General features: G+C 42.2%; 1 protein-coding gene across 2 annotated transcripts in view; it reads left to right on the forward strand.

Moving 5' to 3' along the window:
* dag1 (dystroglycan 1) overlaps positions 1–20808 on the forward strand; it is a 65048-nt gene that overhangs the window by 22896 nt on the left and 21344 nt on the right. For both annotated transcript variants that reach the window (XM_074637023.1, XM_074637024.1), the window contains one exon: positions 13867–14661. In XM_074637023.1, coding sequence (XP_074493124.1) covers positions 14224–14661 — 438 coding nt within the window. In that variant the 5' untranslated portion in view covers positions 13867–14223. The remainder of the gene's footprint in view (positions 1–13866; positions 14662–20808) is intronic.

Genomic DNA, 20808 nt, shown 5'->3' on the forward strand with positions numbered 1-20808 from the left:
TGTCAATATACGCTCGTTACATGCATAGTGTCCTTTCAAAATAAACTTTGGTTTTCACAGGAAGTTGGGTTTAAGCAACACAACCACTTAGTTAGGGTTAGGAAATGGTCAAGGTTGATGAGTTGGGAGTGAGAGCGGGGTTCTTAAAGAGACAGGCGCTAAAACGTAACATTTCATAGAGTGTGAATAAGGGTATATTCAGACAGACAGTCTAAGAAAAATAATGTGTTTTTTGAACATTAAAGCTTGTAAACATGTTCGAGTAGAAACCCAAAATACAGTGTAAGCACAAATGATTCACCACGTAAAAATAAAGTGCATCAGCTTACTCATCTTACAAAAATAGCCGTGTATTTGAGGAGAGAGTCTATTGTGTTTCTGAAATGATGAGGTCAGACAATTTGTCCAAAACACTGTGGTATTTTTAAATGAACCACCTCGTGAGTTTCTCGTGTGAACTACACGAGTCTCACTTCACCATAACTCACTTTAACCTCTGGCTGTATTTAAGTCAAAGTCTAAAAATAGTAACTGTGAGGTTATTTACCCCGATCAGAGCTGTCAGAGGGAAGGGAAGCAGGGCACGTTCACAGGGAATTGGATGGCACCTGGGAGGGGAAGTTCACGGATTGAAGCGCACCCTTGGATTAAAGGGCGCAGATTAGCAAGTGTGCAGTGCTGTTTTTGGGGGTTAGAAGTTGAAGATGTGTGTGTGTGTGTGTGTGTGTGTGTGGTGGAGCATTTAGAATGTCTCGTGTTGCCCTGCTGTCATTTTCTGTCACACTAGCAACTGTCCCCAGCTGTCTGTCTCACAAACACACACGTGACCAGCTGCCCCCAGCTGTCACTGTATCTCAAGTCTTAGCTGGTGGTCCCAGTAGGACGAAGTCACACACACACACACACACACACACACACACACACACTCTCTGACAGCGCATACGTGAAAACAGTATGTGACATATATAGACTAGGGCTGTCAAACTTAACACGATAATAATGCGTTAACTCAAATTTGTTTTGACGCCACTAATTTCTTTAACGCATTAACGCAACTTGCAATTTTTAGAGTATTGCGGGCTCAGTTTTAAAACTATAGAGAAGATACTGGCACCATATGAAACTAGAAAACCTAAGGAATCCATTGGTACCAACCATGTTATACTCTCTTGTAGGGGTGTAATGATACATTTTTACAACGATACGATACGTATCAATTTCCATGGTTTCGATGCGATTCAAGGACGATATTTGTCTCATCTAGAGCGATACGATACGATTTACAATCGATGTAGTAGATGAATCGTTACACCCCTACTAGCTTGACATGAAGGAGGCTAAATAACGCTCCAAACTTCCGCTAAATTTTGTTGAGGAAAAACCCGGCATGGCCATTTTTAAAGGGGTCCCTTGACCTCTGACCTCAAGATATGTGAATGAAAATTGGTTCTATTGATACCTACGAGTCTCCCCTTTACAGACATGCCCACTTTAAGCTAATCACATGCAGTTTGGGGCAAGTCATAGACAAGTCAGCACACTGAAACACTGACAGCTGTTGTTGCCTGTTGGGCTTGAGTTTAGTTTTATGCTAAATGCAGTACCTTTGAGGGTTTCTGGACAATATTTGTCATTGTTTCGTGTTGTTAATTGATTTCCAATAATAAATATATACAGTACATTTGCACAAAACAAGCATATTAGCCCACTCCCATGTTGATAATACTTGACAAATCTCCCTTTAAGGTTCATTTTGAACAGTTGAAAAATGTGTGATTAATTTGCAATTAATTGCGATTTAATGCGATTAAATATTTACATTGACAGCCCTAATATAAACATACTTGACTACCACATAAGAAACAGTTTGAGGATTTAGCAAGATAAACACACACACACAGAGGGGGAGAGAAAACACAACTTCAGCAGTCTAATTGGAGTGAAATGTAATTACTCCTGCTACCTACACATTCTTTAACAATAATTGTATTTCCTCCTCCTCATTTTTTCTCTCTCCCCATTGTTTTCTCTCTCTCTCTCTCCCTCTCCATCTCTCTCTGTGATTGTTAATTATTTCATGTTTCATTTTTGCAGCGGCTGCAGTGTTATAATTAGCCTACTGAGATGCGCAAAGCATCGCGGCACTTTCCCCTCATGAGCTGTTAGCCCTCACACACACAAACACTCACACACACAAACACACATCCTCTCTCTCTCTCTAAAGCCTATGAGCCTTATAAGCGAGCGGTCGAAAGCGCTGATGCTTCGACGTTCCAAAACACAACTCTAATCAAAGTGGACGTGTGTTTGGCTGCGTTCGCAAAAGAACCGCAATTCCCATGATTCCGCCTCGATGGGTTCATATTTAATTTTTGCTTTTTTTATGTTGCTTCGCCTCAAATTAAACCCTCATTTCGAGGAACTTAAAGCACACTGAGGCCTGTGGGGGACAACCAGGCTTTGTGGACACATTACACACGCTCTGACAGTATAGGAAACTAAAACACATCAATTGAACAATATTTTTAAACAGCGGGGCGTTGTTCTGTTTCTTTCATCTCAGTGAAGTTCACATTATGGTTTGATTTTCCTTTCTAATGTCACAGTTGGAACAACAAAGGAGAGGATGTTTTTAATGTTCAGGTGTCACGCTGACTAGATGGTGGTTGATTCTCTTTCTGGTAAAACAATCTTGTTTTTCGATGAAAGGATTATTTGGTAGATAAGGATCTTGTTTTTGGAGATAATAGATGGCGTCCCAGTCGCCGCAGGTTGCCTGTGTAACTCTAGAATACAAACCTTCCCCGTGTGTTGTTGGAACGCTGGGAGGTCCGGAAGAGCCGCCCCACCTACTGTCCGTCAGGTCACAGTTTCCCTTGTTTTGTAACATCTGGAGCGCTAAATGGCATCCACGCCCAAATGATGTTCCTTTTGTCCTCACTTTCTCCACATGATCCTCTGCTGCATGTTTTGATGAACTATTTTACTAACATGTGTTTGCAAAAGTTTAGCAGACTATAACTGGGGAAATAAAGGCTGCTACACATCGGCGGCTGCGTTTTTTTGCGATTAATTGAACTTTGTTACTAGGGCTGTCAAAGTTAACGCCATAATAATGCATTAACGCAAATTCCTTTTTACGGCATTAACAAAACTTGCGATTTTTAGGTTTAACGGGCTCAGTTTTAAAGCTACAGTAGAGTAAAGATACTGGTATCATATGAAACTAAAAAAAACTAAGGAATCCATTGGTACCAACCATGTCATACTAGCTTGTCGAAAAGGAGGCTAAATAACGCTCTAAACTTACGCAAAACTTTGGCGAGGAAAGACTGGCCTAGCCATCTTCAAAGGGGTCCCTTGACCTCTGATCTCAAGATATGTGAATGAAAATGGGTTCTATGGGTACCCATGAGTCTCCCCTTTACAGACATGCCCACTTTATGATAATCACATGCTGTTTGGGGCAAGTCATAGTCAAGTCAGCACACTGACACACTGACAGCTGTTGTTGCCTGTTGGGCTTAAGTTTGCCATGTTGTGATTTGAGCATATTTGTTATGCTAAATGCAGTACCTGTGAGGGTTTCTGGACAATATCAGTCATTGTTTTGTGTTGTTAATTGATTTCCAACAATAAATATATACATACATTTGCATAAAGCAGCATATTTTCCACTCCCATGTTGATAAGAGTATTAAATATTTGACAAATCTCCCTGTAAGGTACATTTTGAACAGATAAAAGATGTGCGATAAATTTGCGATTAATCACAATTACTATGGACAACCATGCAATTAATTGCGATTAAACATTTGAATTGACAGCCGTATTTATTACTCCTTTTAACGTTGACAAAGGCAGCACAAACCAGATCCACTCCTTCCGTTCTTATCTTTCACAATAAAAGCCTTAAAACACATAATGTTTGCAGGCGAGTTTTTCGCATTTTCGTGTCGTTTATCCGTCACGCCCCCGGTGCGTAAAGGCCTTAAGTCATAAAAGGAAAACAATGAATGATTTTGACCCATTTTAAATCAAACATATGCAAATACCAGCTTGGTTTCCACTAAATCCCATGAATGGCACATTGATTTCATGTCAGCCTCCGAAATTGTGTCGCCATCCCTTTTTTATAGGCTTCGATTTCTTATACATATGCATACCCATCTGTGCCTCAAATCATCCAGCATGAATGGACATCTGCACCCTGATGTGGCGTATTCGTTTCAAGATGGATCATATTTACATCTGAGCCCCAAATGGCCTCCCTCCCCACCCAAGAGTCTGGTGCGAGGTGATGTTTGGTGTTTTCTCGTCCTTCTGTCGTGTGTTTCCGCTCCGCAGGCTTTCCCACAACTCCCTGTGTTTTATGAGGCAGGTTCACATCTGCTTCTGACTCTTCTGTCACACGCAGATTATAGCAACTCCTACAGTATATCACAGCTGGTGCGATTGAGGAGTGGCCGGAACATTCCAGCGGGAGTTGTTTTATCTGTCAGCTGGATTTGTAGTTGTTGTTCTCGTAATTTCTCAGAGTTCTGTTTTCATCGCAGGATTTGTTTTTTTCACCTCTGTTAACATCCGCGTTTGTTGTTCCCCTAAAGGAGTTCTGACTCCCACTGCTCTGCTCTTTTGTTCTGCTCTGATCTCTGCTGTGCACTACTGTACCTGTGTCATGATGACTTTATTTAATTTTGTTTATTTTTTTTTTGTGGAATTAAAGGGACCAGTGTGTAACAACTAGGGGAACTATTGGCAGAAAAGGATATTTAATATTTATACGTTTTCTTTAATGTATAATCACTTGAAAATTCATTGTGTTTTTGTTATCTTAGAATGAGCCGTTTATACCTACATAAGGAGCTGGTCCTTTTCATGGAGCCGGCCGCCATGTTTCTATAGTAGCCCAGAACGGACAAACACTGGCTCTAGATAAAGACATTCACGTTTTCACGTCGGCCTCCGTAGTTCTCCTACATGCTTGGCACACAGGAGAAGTTTCAGTTGGTTGCAATTTGCAACCTCACAGCAAGATTGGCGCCAAATCCTACACACTGAACCTTTTTAATAAGTTATTAATTTGCCTTTAAATCTGCAGTAAGCAGAATATTTTTGGAATTGTTGGAAGAAAAATTCCATAATACCCTTTCAGCACATTGTAATTCAAGTGCTCCGAGAGAAAACTAGACTTCTGCACCTCCTCTTGGCTCTGTTTTCAGGCTTTAAGAAAAATCTAGCCCGTGACTGAAAACTTTGGCCAATCACAGGTCATTTCAGAGAGAGAGAGCGTTCCTATTGGCTGTTCATTTAACGGAGGCAGCTGTGACTCACTAGCGAACTCCAATCAAATTAGGCAGCGCTGATCAAATATGAATTAAAATGTTTTCAGAAACATTTTGTAGTGAACTGTTTAGCTGTAAAATGAGAAAGTTTGCTCCGGCTGGTGGGTGGTGCTTGGTATTTCCTCAACTGATCTCAACATGGATGCCGGGTCACAAACTTTCTCATTTTACAGCTAAACAGTACACTACAAGATGTTTCTGAAAACATTTGAGGAGAGAAATAGGCATTACAGTAACAGAATATTGATTAATATTTGATCAGCGCTGCCTAGTTTGATCGGAGTTTCCGAGGGATTGATAGCTGCTCAGAGACAGCAAGGCTCCAGCTTGGCTCTGATTGGTTGTTTTCCTCTGGTCTGTGAAATCTTGCCATTAGGAGCACCGGAGGACACAGAGGCACATGATTTTTTTTCGATTACCTGTCTCATGTACTACTGTCAGGATATAGTGACCGTTTTTTAGAAAATACTTTTTCTAGTCATATTTGCTTCAATCTGCCTACCCCAGCTTTAATTGAAAACTCATTGGATCAGTGAGTGGATGTTTTTCTCAGCTCACAACAGTTAGAAAGAAAATGGACTTCCACTTAATATGTAATTATCATCTGTTGTGTTTCCTTCTCCTCTTTCCTCCTCTCCTTTCTGTCCCTCTCCTTCTCCTTCCTCTCCTTGCTTCCTCTCCTCTTCATAATTCACTGGGCCGTTGTGTTTCAGGCTGAGCTGGTGCAGCTTTGGCATGACACACAGAGCCTCTCCTCTCCGCCTTATGTTCACACATATGGCCCATCCGCTCGCCTTAGTAGCAACTAACAGAGCACCAGCCACAGACTGGATTTGCATTGTGACTGATTGCATTTCTGGGAGTGTATTGTATTATTTTATAGCCGGATTGTCTTGGATTTTTTTTTTTTTCAAAACTGCAACCCCGTTAATTACAAATATAGCCATGAGTGGGAATGCAGATTAATTTGAATATATTTAAATATATATTTTTAAGTGTGTTTTAGAGGTAGCTCAGCCTCTGAGGTTACAGGTTTACTCCCGATGCTACTGTTCTGTTCTGAAATTCCTCCATAAGCAGCCAATAATGAGTTCTAAATGATCACACGTTTCCTTTCTCTCTGTCTCCCACACGCACTATAAAAGAACAATGCAGACTTCTTATATCCTCACACTGGAAGCATAATCTCACTCTCCTATTTACATGTTGCAGATCACTGTGGATGAGAGAGCTGGTTAAATACCTAAAATGTGCCTAATCTCCACGCTAAATATCTAAATCTTATTGTGAATGTAAACCGTATTGTAATCCGGAGTTTTGCTCAACGGCTACAGTTCGAACACAACCTGCAGAGACACTGCGTTTCTTTTTTTTTTTTTAAAGATTTCTTTTTATTAGCAAAAGGCTTATTTTACAATTTAATTCCAACATGTATCAACATCTTTTTTGTTTTTAAAACAAATATTGAAACCCGAAACGTAAAATAAAATAGCATAAGAAATTAATATTTATAGAAAAAAAAGTGGTAAATATTATTGATAATGAACCTAACCTTTTATCAAATATACTTTACATAATAATAATAATAATAATAAGTAATTGAAAATATAAGATACATTCAAAGTAATGATTGAAATAATAAAGAAAAATTCTTAGAAAAAAGTCATTAAAACATCTAAAAAAAAATATACATATTGCATAAAATGTATATAAATAATAAACACACATATCTAGTGCACATACACGTTTATAAATCTGAATGCATCAGTAGCAATCATGGTTTGAAGAAATATTATAAACAAAACTGCAGAAAATTCCCCCCCACCCGCCTCCCCAGTATAGCTCTCTGATTGCTTTCATTTATTTTCGTGTACTTGCACACACCCAGAAACATATCTCAGAGGGTTCACTTTGAGTTGGTCCAGGGGGAGTTGTAAGACACTGCGTTTCTGCCTGGACTTTGAAAAAAAAGTGTTTATCCGGGTCTGTAATATGTTTGCCCCGCGTGGCGTCAGTGTCACCTGTCAGTCTGGGAACTTCCTCAGGAATGTGACCGGTTTAGAAACTCTCCCCTCCTTCTGTTTCTCAGGCCGCCCTCGTCCCGTCTGTGCCAATAATAGAGGCATCAGCTGCGACTTTGGGGGATTGAAAGGTGACAGCGGGAGAGAGGGAGGAAGAGAAGGTGCAGTGAAAGCGAGGGAAAGCGGAGGAGGAGTGGACTTTAAAGTGCCACTGAAGTGCCAATGTTTCGTCCTTGACAGGATCTCTCCGATTGGCCACCATGTGGGAATTCTCTTTCTTTTTAATTGGCCGCTGAGTGGCGTTGCTGTGTCCTCGTCGGTTGCTGAGGTGAAGGAATTTCCTCAGAGTTTTAGACAGCCACTTCTACTGTTAATACTTTAGTTTCAGGTTGCCCCCTTGGTGTCTGTGTGTCCTTGGTCACTCCACAGCTCAGCGTGTTGGTGTTTTAGCAGCTGCCTAGGGTGTTGGACTTCTTCCTGCTTGCCTTCTGTTGAGTAAATGCAAAATCCTTATTAAGTCAGGAACCGTGTGTTTGATACCTGAATTCCCTTCTACCGTGGGTACAGCTTCTTCTTTTTTCCTCCCTTGGGAAGGAATCAAAGCCTTTCTAGAAATTTTAACTTTGGTGCTTTCAAAGCTCCCTCCTCCTGTCTCCGTCCTCCATCCCATCACCTCCTTTTCATCATACCCCAGCGACAGCATTAAAGTCTCTCAAGTCTCAGGATGCCACCAAGGATGTCTCCTTCATCCCCCACCCTAAACAAAAAGAGCGCAGACTCTTCACCACTTTGTCGGGAAGGGTGAAATGTGTTATGGGAGTGTAGTCTGCAGAGAGGCATCCTGAAAGTGAAGGATCACAGCTTCTGTAGGTAATTTGGGCTTTTTGTCGGTACACAATATATCTCTCTATATATCAGCACATTAGTCAGGAAATATTGAAACATGCCTCAAAACCCAAGAAGACACTCCCAAATGACTTGAACAACAGTCCAAAACCCAAGAATATTTAATTCAAAATTATATAAAACAGAGAAAAGCAGCAAATCCAACAAAACTGTTGTTTATTCTCAGGTGATAGGCTGAATGATTAATGAACTAATGGTTTTAGCACGACAACAGATATCCTTCACAGCTACGTGTTGATTTAATGCTTTTATTTTGAAGTCGGTTCTTGGTCGCTTTTATTTTGAAGTCAGTTCTTGGTCGCTTTTATATTGAAGTCAGTTCTTGGTTGCTTTTATTTTGAAGTCAGTTCTTGGTTGCTTCTATATTGAAGTCAGTTCTTACAGGCTCTTACCGCAATGCCTAGTATACGTACCACAAAACAACGTGGGGGCTAGTTTCGCTGCCTGACGACCTATCCTAACCTTAACCATTCGAGTTCAATGCCTAACCTTACTATACGATCTTTGGACACACAGCAGTTTGAGGATGACATCCACCCTGTTATTAACACAAAATAGGAAATGCATGTGCTCTTTGCTAACTATACATTTCACAGAGCACTTTTTACATTGTGTTCTGTAACTGATAACAAACATCTCCTTTTAGCCCCGGGTCTCATCCTTAAATCCCCAGCCATCATCTCTCTGCCCTCTCCCCCATTTCCCTGTCCAAGTCCATTCAGTAATACCTCGCAGAGGAAGAGAGATGGCAAAAGCATGCCTGTGTCCAGTTAACTGTTTATTTATAAGATGTCCTCGCAACCTGATATTGGAAATGGGGCGCTGGTGTCTGACTATTTATTTTTGTCACTAAGCAGCAGCTAGTGAAGCCTACAGTCCCCAGGAGAAAGTGTAATATTTAAGTCACCAGTGAGTCTAGCTGAGGATAATACACATTTGTGGTACATTTTTCAAACAGCATATACTCTACAGTATATAATGCTGTATGACTATTGTACTTGTGTTTCAAACCAAGTTAAAACATGGTTGAAAACTCATAAGACAGATGTGCGGTTTGTTTTAATGTTCTTTTAATTGTATAGTATGTACCAGTGGTTCTCCACCAAAGCTATGCCTATATTGTAACGTCCAACTTATACATATTATTTATACGATTGGTTAGAATTTCAATTTAAGAGTGATTCCTCCTTCACAGATTGTTTTATTTGAATTATGTCGAACAACCATGTCTTCTATAAATTACGTTCCCATACAACTAAACTGCATTCTCAATTACATTTCGAGGGAAACGTATTTTCTCTCAGATTACGGTTGCCGTTTTGAACAGTTTTAAACACGTGGAAACAAAATAAAAAATGATGCAAAAATACTTGGTTAGATTTAGTAAAAAACATCATGGTTTGGCTTAAAATGACTAAGTTTGTTACGTTATTAAGCTACTAGGACGTAAATGAAAAGTCCTGTGTTTGTTTGACCCATCCACCATTTGTCATATGTCTAAAACAAGTGTACGTTTCCCTCGAAATGTAATTCACAATGCAGTTTTGTTGTATGGGAATTTAATTGTTAGGAGACTGGACTGTTGTAAAAACATTTTTTAAGTATACATAGATTTAAAAAAAAAAAAGAAGCAAATATTAAAATAATCTTTATATACATATTTTTCTTAAACTAAGACTAAAAACAAAACAGTTGAAACACTTTAAAAGGACAACATGAAACCTCATTGGACCGTTGTCTGAGACCAACATATAACAGTCTAGAATTCACTCTTTTGTTTTCGACTATCTTTACCTTTTCAAAGTGGTTTCGATTTGACATCTCACTTGGAAATTCCCCCATGTTCTCAACTAGTCTTCTGTCATTACACTTCCGTTGCTCATCGGTTGTTTTGCACAGCATTGCCTCATTTAGCAGTGCAGCTGCTGTGGTTTTAGAAAAAAATAAATTAACCTCAAGGATTTTTTTTCTCTCTTCCTTTTTTTTCAAGCAAATCATCAGCTTACATAAAAACACAATGAAAAACAAGGCTTTAGCGCTCATAAAACATTTATAAAACCATGCTGCAAAAGTGTTAAGGAGTGACTCTCTAATGAGCCATTGCCTCTGTATTCAATCAGAAACCTTCTCTATTAGTCTGACAGGTACACCCATTTAATTACTGCTGCTTTTGTGAAGCACATACGACATGAAGCCAATTATAAAAAGGGTTGTTTTTAAAACATGCTGCTCAGCTTATCCAGATTGCTTTGTAAGTTGCTTCTGTTTCACTTTGAGTCAGGACAAACACAGTGTGACTTACACTGTTTGATATAACAACCTTTATTTCCAAATAAATGCTTTTCTTTGTGTTAATAGTTAAAGAGGACCTACAATGCTTTTGTGCTTTTTCCCTTTCCTTTAGTGTGTTATATCGTTTTTTGTGCATGTAAAAGGTCTGCAAAGTTACAAAGCCATAAGTCCAGGCCAAAGGGAGTTACTCTACCCCACAGAAACACTGCTCCTGAACTGCCTGAAACACCTTCCTTGATATTTCACCTTTTCTTCTGGCGACATGGTGATGTCACAAAGTAACACTCTTTGCGGCACGCCCTCAAACAAAGCTAGTTAGAGCGGAGCAACTCAAATTTGGGATTTTAAAAAATTGGTCAAAGTGTTGGGCTGAAAAATGATTCTTAAGTTGTTCTTCTTATATTATTATTTATTAGTTATTCTTATCATACTATATCTAGCCTTTGGACACACGGGACTACTGTTTTTGCAATAGACTACATTATATTTTATGAAAAAACAGTAGCCCCAGGTGCCCAAATACTAGATATAGTATGGTAGGAAAATGGAGAAAAAGGAGCACAATCAAGTATTTGGCATCTATGAACTCAAGTTGAAGATATGCACACATATGCAGTGTAAAAAAAAGCACATGGAAAACAGTTAATAAACACAATGTTAGCATTTTCCCTCATTTTTCAAAAAGCCTGACTTTGACTACTGATAAAAGTGTGACTTTACATGCGATCTAAAAATGTCAAAGTTGTACTGTTAGATACTTGCCCAAAGTATGTTCGTATAAAATTTCAAGACTTTTGACCAATCATTTTCGATCTTATCATACTACATACTGTATAGTATATGGGTACAAATGGGTTAAAGCATGTAAACATGTTCTAGTAGAAACCTACAATACAAATATATGCACCTGAAAACAAGCATAATAGGTTCTCTTTAAGTTCATCTCAGCACCCAAAATAAATGCAAAGCGAAGATCTGAGTGGCTTTTAATTTCCATACCCATCCTCCTCGCCCACACGGCTCAAACATGATCAACATGTGGGAAAGTCTTCCGGACTGTCATCCCTCAAACGCCATAAATCGCTGCAGTAATTGCAGGGCAGTTAAGAGGCTCTGATAGACCCCAGCCAATGGGAGGAGAGAGTCACACAGACATCGTTAAGTGCTTGTCCGTAACAAAGGTGTCGCCATGGCACCCGGTGAACTGGTTTCAACCGACACACCAGAGCTAGACGCACAAAAACAATGTCGGGCATGTGTAACGGCATCTCTTAGTGTGGTAGTTCTTTGAGGTTTTCAACCAATCGGGAGGCATGTGGGGAGCCCCAGGGTTGTTATGTCTCTTTTCCTTTCCTCTCTTTCACTTCCTTGCATTCATGTTCATCTGAAATGTTTCATTCGGATGCATAGATACAAAAAAAACTGCCATTTTCTTTTCCTCCCTTCCGCCTGTCCCTATTCTAAATATCTTCGGCCTCCTCCCCCAACAAACCTCTCCATCCACGTCGGAGTAATCAGCGCCGGGGAGGTGGGTGGAGTGTGTTTGGGGGCGGCGTCGTAGGTGTCGAGGTAATGACTGCTTTCTGTCCTCACATCCGAGGAGAAGATTTCTCGTCTCTCTCTTTTGCCTCCCCGTCTGTGCGTGTCACTCATTCTCTGCGTTTGACGGGGTTTCTTTATCCAGCAGCGTAGACGGCTCGGCGGGCTCTCTCATAGCGACACTCCCCCGCCATCATCAGCCCTATTGTCACGCGATGAATAGACGGGCTGTGTTTTTGATAGGTGAGTGGAGGAGAGTGGAGAAAAAAGGCCCTAGAAATTTGAGAGAGAAGGTGTGGCGTACCTTAAGCCTGTGGAGGAAGGAGAGGCCGGGAAGAAAAAAGAACCCATGCGAGGTAGACAAACATCCTGAGAGACAGAGAGAAGAAGAATAAGCAAAAGAAAGAGAAACAGATGACAGACTGAAAGGGGAAACAGGAGGAATATTGCCCCCGGCAGCGTAGTTGAAGGTAGCCTACATGAAAGGGATGGAGCTTATCCCTGGCAGCCATCTTGGACTACTTTCCAGAGGGTAAAACTTTAACGCTCCAAAACAGTGCGCTGAAATAATTCCAAGGTGGCAGGAATTTCTAAAGTCGTGGAGCAAAGAAAGGAGAATTTCGCTTCCTGAAGTCGACTCTTTTTGGATAAAAGCTTTAGCAGCGGGGAAACTGACTACACAGAGTGGCGCCCGTGATTAAAAACAAAAGTTTTGTCCAAAGGTGATGCACGGCGAGGGTCGAGGTAGCAACAACAAAAGAGTCTTTTTTAAGTTGGTCAAAAGCTACCTGGGAGGCCTCGTGTTGTTGTTGCCGGGGGAGTTCCTGCGGTGATTTCACTCTCTATCGGGCATCTGCTACGGGGCAAAATGGAGCCACAGTGGGGGTCTCTCCCTCTTTCCCTCTTTTTCTTTCCCCTTCTCTTTCATTCTCTTTTTCGTGCTTTCTGTCTATCTCTAACGAAAGCCCTCGGGGGGGGGAAATCATTTGTGTCGTGACACACACACACACTTGCACAGGAGGGGATCCTCTCCTCCATGAAAGAGCTGTATGAATAACAAACCCCCTGAGTTCAGTCCTCAACACTGACAATGGACACAAACACACACACTAGCTCACTCTCTCCTCCCCACACACACACACACACACACACACACACACGCACACACACACTCGGTTTGACCCCTCTCACAATAGCAAAGGCATGCATTCATTAGCGGTTCCAAGAAAGCTTTGACTGGTTCGGCATTGTTGGCTAATCCAAAGTCCCACCGTATATCACCTCCACTCTCCCCCTTCCATCTATCCGTCCCTCTCTCTTTTTCTCTCTCTCCATCACATCTCTTTCACTTTGTCTGTCTATCTCACTCGCTTCCCTCGGGCTCTTTCATTCTGAAGTCGCTGAATGACCCACCGATGAGCAGTAAAAAAAAAAAAAGAGCTTGTGAGAGGAGAGAGGGTGAAAGTGAGAGCCAGAATTGTTGTAAGAACTAATCAGATTACTCCACAGCGTTGATAATATTATCCCTTCCTGCCCCCCCCCTTCATGATGGATTTCTATCGACAATGAGATTTGCGTGGCACGAATCAGTTTAAGGGGCTGAACTTATCAAGGGGATTGACTTTTGATTCAGTGCGAGGCGCTTTGAATCGAGGTGTTTAGGTTGTGACGAGACTAAGTATGGAGTAGTTTTCCCCTGCTCCGAAAAGCAACTCCCCTAACCATGCCTTCTGTCTTTCTCTCTCTTGTCTGTCTCATCACAGATCTCTGAGGTGCTCGGCACAATGGGACTCCAGAACCTCTGAGGGGTGAGCACAAAAGGCCGTGGGGAAGAGGAAGAATAAAGCCGAGGGAGGGGGAAAAAGAGGACAAAAGAGGAGGAGGAGGAGGTGGAACAGAAGAAGAAGGAGGGAAGATTCTCGCCCGGCGCCAGGAGACGAAGGAGAGGCTTTTTTCCGCAGAAGAGAAGTGGGCGGATAAGGAGAGGGAGGGAGGGAGATTTGAAAGGAGGGATTTGATCTGTCGGGGGTGCATGCTCTCCCCTAAGTCCCCCCCCTCCCACTCGGACATCCTTTTTACTTTTTTTTCTGCATCATCGACCGGACAACAAAAGGAAAAGAATGCGCAATAAACTAAGTTTGGGATGCCTCGGGGCGAGCAGGGGCCTCGATGTGAGACTACCAAGGACTAGAGCCTTGCTGCTGGGCTTGCTTCTGGCCGCAGCGGGCTGGATCCTTCCACCGGTCTGTGCAGATGTGGAGATCGACGTGCTTGGCGAGATGGTGTTGATGGAGGGAGGTGGAGAAAGTGAGAGGGTGGGTGGAAGTAGTGACCTGGAGGCCTCCATGCACTCCTCGCTCCTTCAGGACTTCCAGGAAGCGACGGAAGGTATCCGGGCGATGGAGGCTGTCGCCGCGGAGACTGTCGGGACGGCGGCTACTCAGCAGAACTTGGCCGCACCCACTGCCTTCCCGGACTCCTCGGCAGTAGTGGGTAGGATCTTCCAGATGACGGTGCCAAACAAGATGGAGGATGTTTACCTGGGTGATATTGTCAAGGTGAGATCCCGGCATCACCGCTTTGTTTCTTTTTTTAGTTCATTTGAGTTTCTTTCCACATCAACCCTAATGTTATTTTGCTAAAATTGGCTTCCTTATTGTTTGTGCTCAATTAGATCCCAGCGTGGTCTAACTTCCTGTTGCACCTGTTATGAGCAGACGGTTTTAAAACTCCAATAATACATACCCAAATAGAGTTTTGGGGAATTGGGAGGGTTAGTTCTGCATAAAAAGCACCAACCACAGTTGTGCTCTATCATCACATTCATAGAGTATGTTATATTTCATTGTATATGAACATGTTTTACAGTGTGGGTCTCTCAAACCCTGAACAGAAGTCATTGTCTGTAGCGGACTTCTGAAACAAGTCATCAGAAATATTGGGAAAAGTCACGGAAGTATCTTTACTCACCAGGGACGTGCGATTATTTCACACCTCCATGTATTTGTTTTTAGAACTGTTCAGTATGTACACTATAGTGTACAACAACACAGAGGCTCTGTAGTCCGAACCAGGACGGCAAACTTCATTACTCCTTTCTACCTTGACAAAGGCAGCGCAGACCAGATCCACTCCTTCCGTTTTTACCTTTCACAATAAAAGCCCTGGACATATAATATTCACAGGCTAATATTTTGCATTTTCGTGTCGTTTATTGGTCACACCCCCGGTGTCTGAAGGCCTTAAGTCATAAAAGGAAAAACAAGGAATGGTTTTGACCCAATTTAAATCCATCATATGCAAAAACCAGCTTGGCGTTCCACTAAATCTCATGAATGGCACATTGATTTCATGTCAGCCTCTGAAACTGTGTCGCCATCCCTTTTTTATAAGCTCTTACCTTTCACAATAAAAGCCCTAGACATATACACTGCGTATCTGTTTACCAGAGGCAAATTCATTCAGAGCATTTCACTAAAAGGAAACCAAAATAGCTTACAGTAGTTAAGGCTACACAACAATTTACCTGAGACATATCCACAGGCGAGTATTTCACATTTTTGTGTCATATATTCGTCATGCCCTTGGTGTGTAAAGGCCTTAAGTCATAAAAGAAAAACAATAAATGGTGGTGACCCAATTTAAATCCATCATATGCAAATACCAGTTTGGTGCTCCACGAAATGCCATGAATGGCACATTGATTTAATGTTAGCCTCTGAAATTGTATCGCCATCTAATTTTTGCATAACTGTTTACCAGACGCAAATTCACTCTGAGCATTCACTTAAAGGAAACTAATATAGCTTGTGTAGGATGTGCAACAATTGACCTTAGACAGACCGTCAGATGCTGCTCTGGGTCAACAGGATCCCGGTAGTCGGTCCTCTGCATGCGCAAATCTATTCAAACCTTTTATTGAACAAGTGTAGGCACTGTCCCAAATTATAAAAGTATAATAGTTTTGATTTCCCAGGCGAGTATTTCTCATGTTTGTGTTGTTTATTCGTCACGCCCCCGGTGTGCAAAGGCCTTTTAAGCTGATAAAGCCAGTATGTTTTTTTTAGTTGTTAAAGAGGACCCAGCAGCTCCATAACTCCAAACAACAACACGAGGCCACCGACACATACGAGGTTATGACACATTTATAAACCCGTACGTGCAGACACAAACATAACAAAGAGGCGGTCGCAGGGAGATGAGGGAGTATCGGGGGGTGTTGGGGTCGGTGTACAGTTTCTTCAGCCTCAGTGAGTGGTTTGACTCCAGATGAACTCCAAGAACAATCAGAGAGGAGCCGTTTCCCTAAAAAATATGTGCCATTTCTCAGAACCTGCCCCGAGGCGGCACATTTTTAAAGCCATTCAGAGCAATATGCCCTTTTTTAATTGCACAGAATTTTCCGCAATGGCCAATTTTCTATAATATATGTAGCCTCATATCTGAGGCTTTAGTAGCATTGCCCTCCCCCTCCTCCCTCTCTCTCTTTGCTTCTCCCGTTTCTTCTCTCTCTGGCCCTCCCTCAGCCAATCCCACCTGTTCATCCTCATCCTCCCTTCTCTTCTTTCAATGTCCTCCTCCCCTCTTTTCCATTCTCTCAGACGTTACCCCCTAGCTAAAACAACTCATCCTTCTCCATATCTTTTTCCTCCACCCCTCCCTTATTGTTCCAGACACACTTTGTCTACATTTACTTGCTTTCACACCCAAATGTTCTCTCTACTATCTTTCCTTTCCTCCCTTCATCCATTACTCTCTCTCTCTCTCTCTCTCTCTCTCTCTCTCTCTCTCTCTCTCTCTCTCTCTCTCTCTCTCTCTCTCTCTCTCCTTCAGGCTAAACCTTTAATATTGCACCCTTCCTTCCTTCCTGTCCTTCATCTTCCTCGCATCACCTCCGTCTGTAACCAGCCATCACTCTTGCCTCGCTATCCGTCCAACCCGCTGTTCTTCCATCCCCTCTTTCTTCTTCTCCTTTTTTCTTTATCACGTCTCTCGTTACCCCTATCTTCTCTCCTCCACCTCCTCGTCTTCCTCTCTCTCCCTCCTTATCTCCCTCCATCACATTCCAGCCTTTCATATCCTATCGCTCACTCCCTCTCTCCCTGCCTCCAATTTCTTTGCTTTTAAGTCCTATCTCTCCCTCCACATTCACTCCTCCCTTGCTCCTTTCTTCCACCCCTGTCAAATCACATCAGATCATATCAATCAAGTTCCCCAGTGATGAGCAGCATGAAATTATACTGCCCTAATAAAACTTACACATGAGGCAGGTAGACTCGGTCGCAAAAAAGACACTTTTGAAAAGGATTCAAAGAGGTCTAAATACTTTAGTTTTGTCTTATTTCACAGCAGCAGCTTTTTTGGTGTATTTCCGAAAGGTAGATTTCACTCCGGGGTAGGAATTGCTCTTCAATTTTTCATTAATCGTAATGTTTTTATACAGTTTACAGACGACTGAGCAGGGCTATTTGCAGGATCTCAGCTGATTGGGGCTGACTTGATGTGGCTAGCAGGCACCCAACGGACGCCTTGTGTGTTCTGTCTGGGAATTTAAAGGGATGTGATGTATATTTCTTGTGACAGTTGATACACGACCCGTTGGGTCAGCTGCCTGGCTTATCCAAGCTTGTGGAGGTTAGTTTTCATAATGTAACCATTATTTTGGGAGCGTGTTTGTTTTATTTTGGCACTCCTCTGTGTTCTCTCTGCTTAATTGATGGCTGATTCCTCTCCTCTCGTTTCCTTCTGCAATCGCGCTCCTCCTCTTCTTTCGCCCCGTCCTCCTCTCCTCTCCCCCCCTTTCTTTCTTTTTAATCCTGCTACTCATCTTCCTCTCGCCATTTCCACATCTTCCTCTGTCTTTCCTCCCCGCTCTCTGTTCGTCCCACAGGCTAAAGCTGTTCTTCCAAACCTGATTATATCTGTCCCACTGTAAGCTGGGGGCCCCCTATTAGAGCCAATAGGAGGTGACAGCGTGGGCATAGAAGTGGTAGGGAAGGAACAATGAAGAAAGAGGAGGAGGAGGAGGAGGAGAGACAGAGGACAGGCTAGAGGTGGTTTTGAGAGAGATGAAGGGAGGCGTGAACAGAGAACGAGGTCATGACCTTAGAAGCAGCACGATTACCTTTTGGGGAAATCTATCTTTCCTGTATATGAAAGGGCATAGATTATATCTACTCAGTGGGATCCAGTGGCAGAGAGAACATATTTTCTAAATGATACTGAGATTTGGTAAGGGGTTTATTTCATCCAATTGCTAGAGGTCGACCGATATAATAACGATAGTTTGAAGCAGGAAACAGCTGATAGCCGATTAATCAGCCGATGTCTTCTTTACTTCTGCAGCAGCAAAGCCGGATACTAGTGCATACGCCGTCATCATCCTACATCCTGAAGTGTGATTTGGTGGATTACATCATTGGAAAAATGTTGTATTTGCCATGGGCAATGCGCTGTTCAGTGGCTTACAGTATGACTGGCCCGGATTACTTCTGTTGCGTGTTTCGTACATTGTTAAATGCCCCTCTTGCAAACCATAAATGTATATATATAAATGCATATTCCCGGGGTAAGGAGGATCCTTAAGTGTGCGATTTCATGTCATAAATGGATGGTTACATGGCTGGATTATTTGGAAGAGACTACGCCAAATTGGTACAGTAAGCAAGTTAAAGTAACCTTGACTTTGTGTTTGGAGCCTCCATGCAAAGCGGGGATGTATGTACCCGCGTGACTGGTGGCGACTGTGCAGCCATCGGCTACTATGAGTCCAGTTCCGTCGATACTGATGGCTTGTAAAATGTTCTATCGGCGCCGATTAATTGGCCATACCTCTACCAATTCCTCTTTTTTATATTTTGATCTCCTCTTGCCTCTCAAAACTAAAGGAGGAGCAACCTCCTCTGCCTTTATCGACCAGCCTCCATTGATGTGAACCATACATAGTCCCGTCGAACTGTCCGTGTCAAAGACACCTCCTTCCTATTTTGCTCTTTGACTGTTAGCTCAATATCTACAACTTCAGAGAGTTTGTTTACTCCCCCCTCCGTTCCTAATTTCCCTTCCCCTGCACTCCTGCTCTTTCCTCCATTACAAATTTCAACACTTTCCCCCTGCATCCGCCGTCCTTCCCCTTCTCTTTAGATGTGAGTCCCCCCCTCAGGTATTTGGAAGGTCGGCGCTCAAGGTTGTGGAGCGAAAGGCCAAATCAATTTTTGTGCTTGGCGTTGCACTCATACTAATGGCCTTTTCTTATGAAAATCGGCCAGAGTTTGAGAGGTCTCCAGCTCCGTGACAGCCCGCCTGTCCATTCACCTTTTGCTGAGCAGTCTGGGCCCCGTTAGTGAATACACCACCGATTATCCATTCATACGGCGTAGAGATCCTCAGCCGGGTGGGCAGGACATCATCCTCAGAGGAAGGAGAGGGAGGTTTTACAGAGGTTGCAGAGACAGGACATACAGTATATTATCTTACACGTACATATCGATTCATCTAGCGCTGTCCTCGACATTAAAGCTGCTTGTGATTAAAAAGTTGACAGACATTTTTTTGGAAAAATGGGTAGGCCTATTCTAGAAAAATACATGTTTATATTCCTCAAAGCAAGGTATAAAAAAGAAGCATATTTATATTAACACCAAAAGTCAACAGATTGTATCATATTAGCGATAATAATTGAAAAATTGCCAATGATACCTAGCCCAAAATGCAATCAAAAATTGCACAAGCTTGTGGGGTGCATGAATGACGTTGCATACAGTGAGGAAGTGATGTAGTTGTAGTTGCAATGGCAGTCAATTAATGATGCCGTTGACTGTTTAATGCATAGAAACATTAGTGGCACATTGTGTTACCAGAACATAATGGGTGTGGTGGTGTTGGCGTGTGAATGGTCACATCGTGTTAAAACACCATTAAGGTGTTGCTTTTGAGCATGGACCCCTTAACTAAATCGGTTGAGGCAAATTATTTGGTATTCTCTTTGATCAAGACAAGTTTTCTAATTTGATTTCTACTGCATTTGTGGCCGGTTAACCTTGTTTGAGCATTTATGAGTGTGTGTGAAGGATTTTTTTAAAAACTTTTTAGCCTTGGAATAAATGAAAAGGTTTAGAAGCTGTGCTCCAACTACAAAATACCTACAGGGCTGGAAAAGAAATATTTTTTAGATTTTTTTTTTCTAAACAAGTCCTTTCCAGGGGCAGAGACACAACAGCGCGGTGATAATTCACGGCAACGACAGTGGTCGAAAAGGTGGGACTTTTGCCACTGCAGCATCTGTGCTGCTGGGATTGTATCGTCTACTGTTATTAATGGAAGTGGCTGCAAGAACAGGGTTCCTGGCCAACAGATGAGTACTCTCCATAGCCTCATTACCACAATTACCAGCGTAATTAGCTGATTGGCTGATGGGCTGGCTGGCAGGCAAGCTTACCCCCTTCATTTATTTGTTTCCCCTCTTTCATTCCAGGAAATAACTGACGTTAGCTGAAAGTTCTTTTGTACTTTTAGTTCTCGGAAAAAAAGAGAATTCAGAGTCCAGTAATGTGGGGTTCAGTACGTGTTTGTGTGTCTGTGTGTTTTTGCATGTATGCCTCAAAGCATGTTGTGTATTCCTTTGTGAATATTTTGATTGTGTATTTGCATGCAGATTAAAAAGAGAGATACTCGCAGCTAATTACTCTCTGTAAACCCCCCCCCAC

This window comes from Sebastes fasciatus, chromosome 1 (genome assembly GCF_043250625.1).
Source record: "Sebastes fasciatus isolate fSebFas1 chromosome 1, fSebFas1.pri, whole genome shotgun sequence".
NCBI classification, from domain to species: Eukaryota; Metazoa; Chordata; class Actinopteri; order Perciformes; family Sebastidae; genus Sebastes; species Sebastes fasciatus.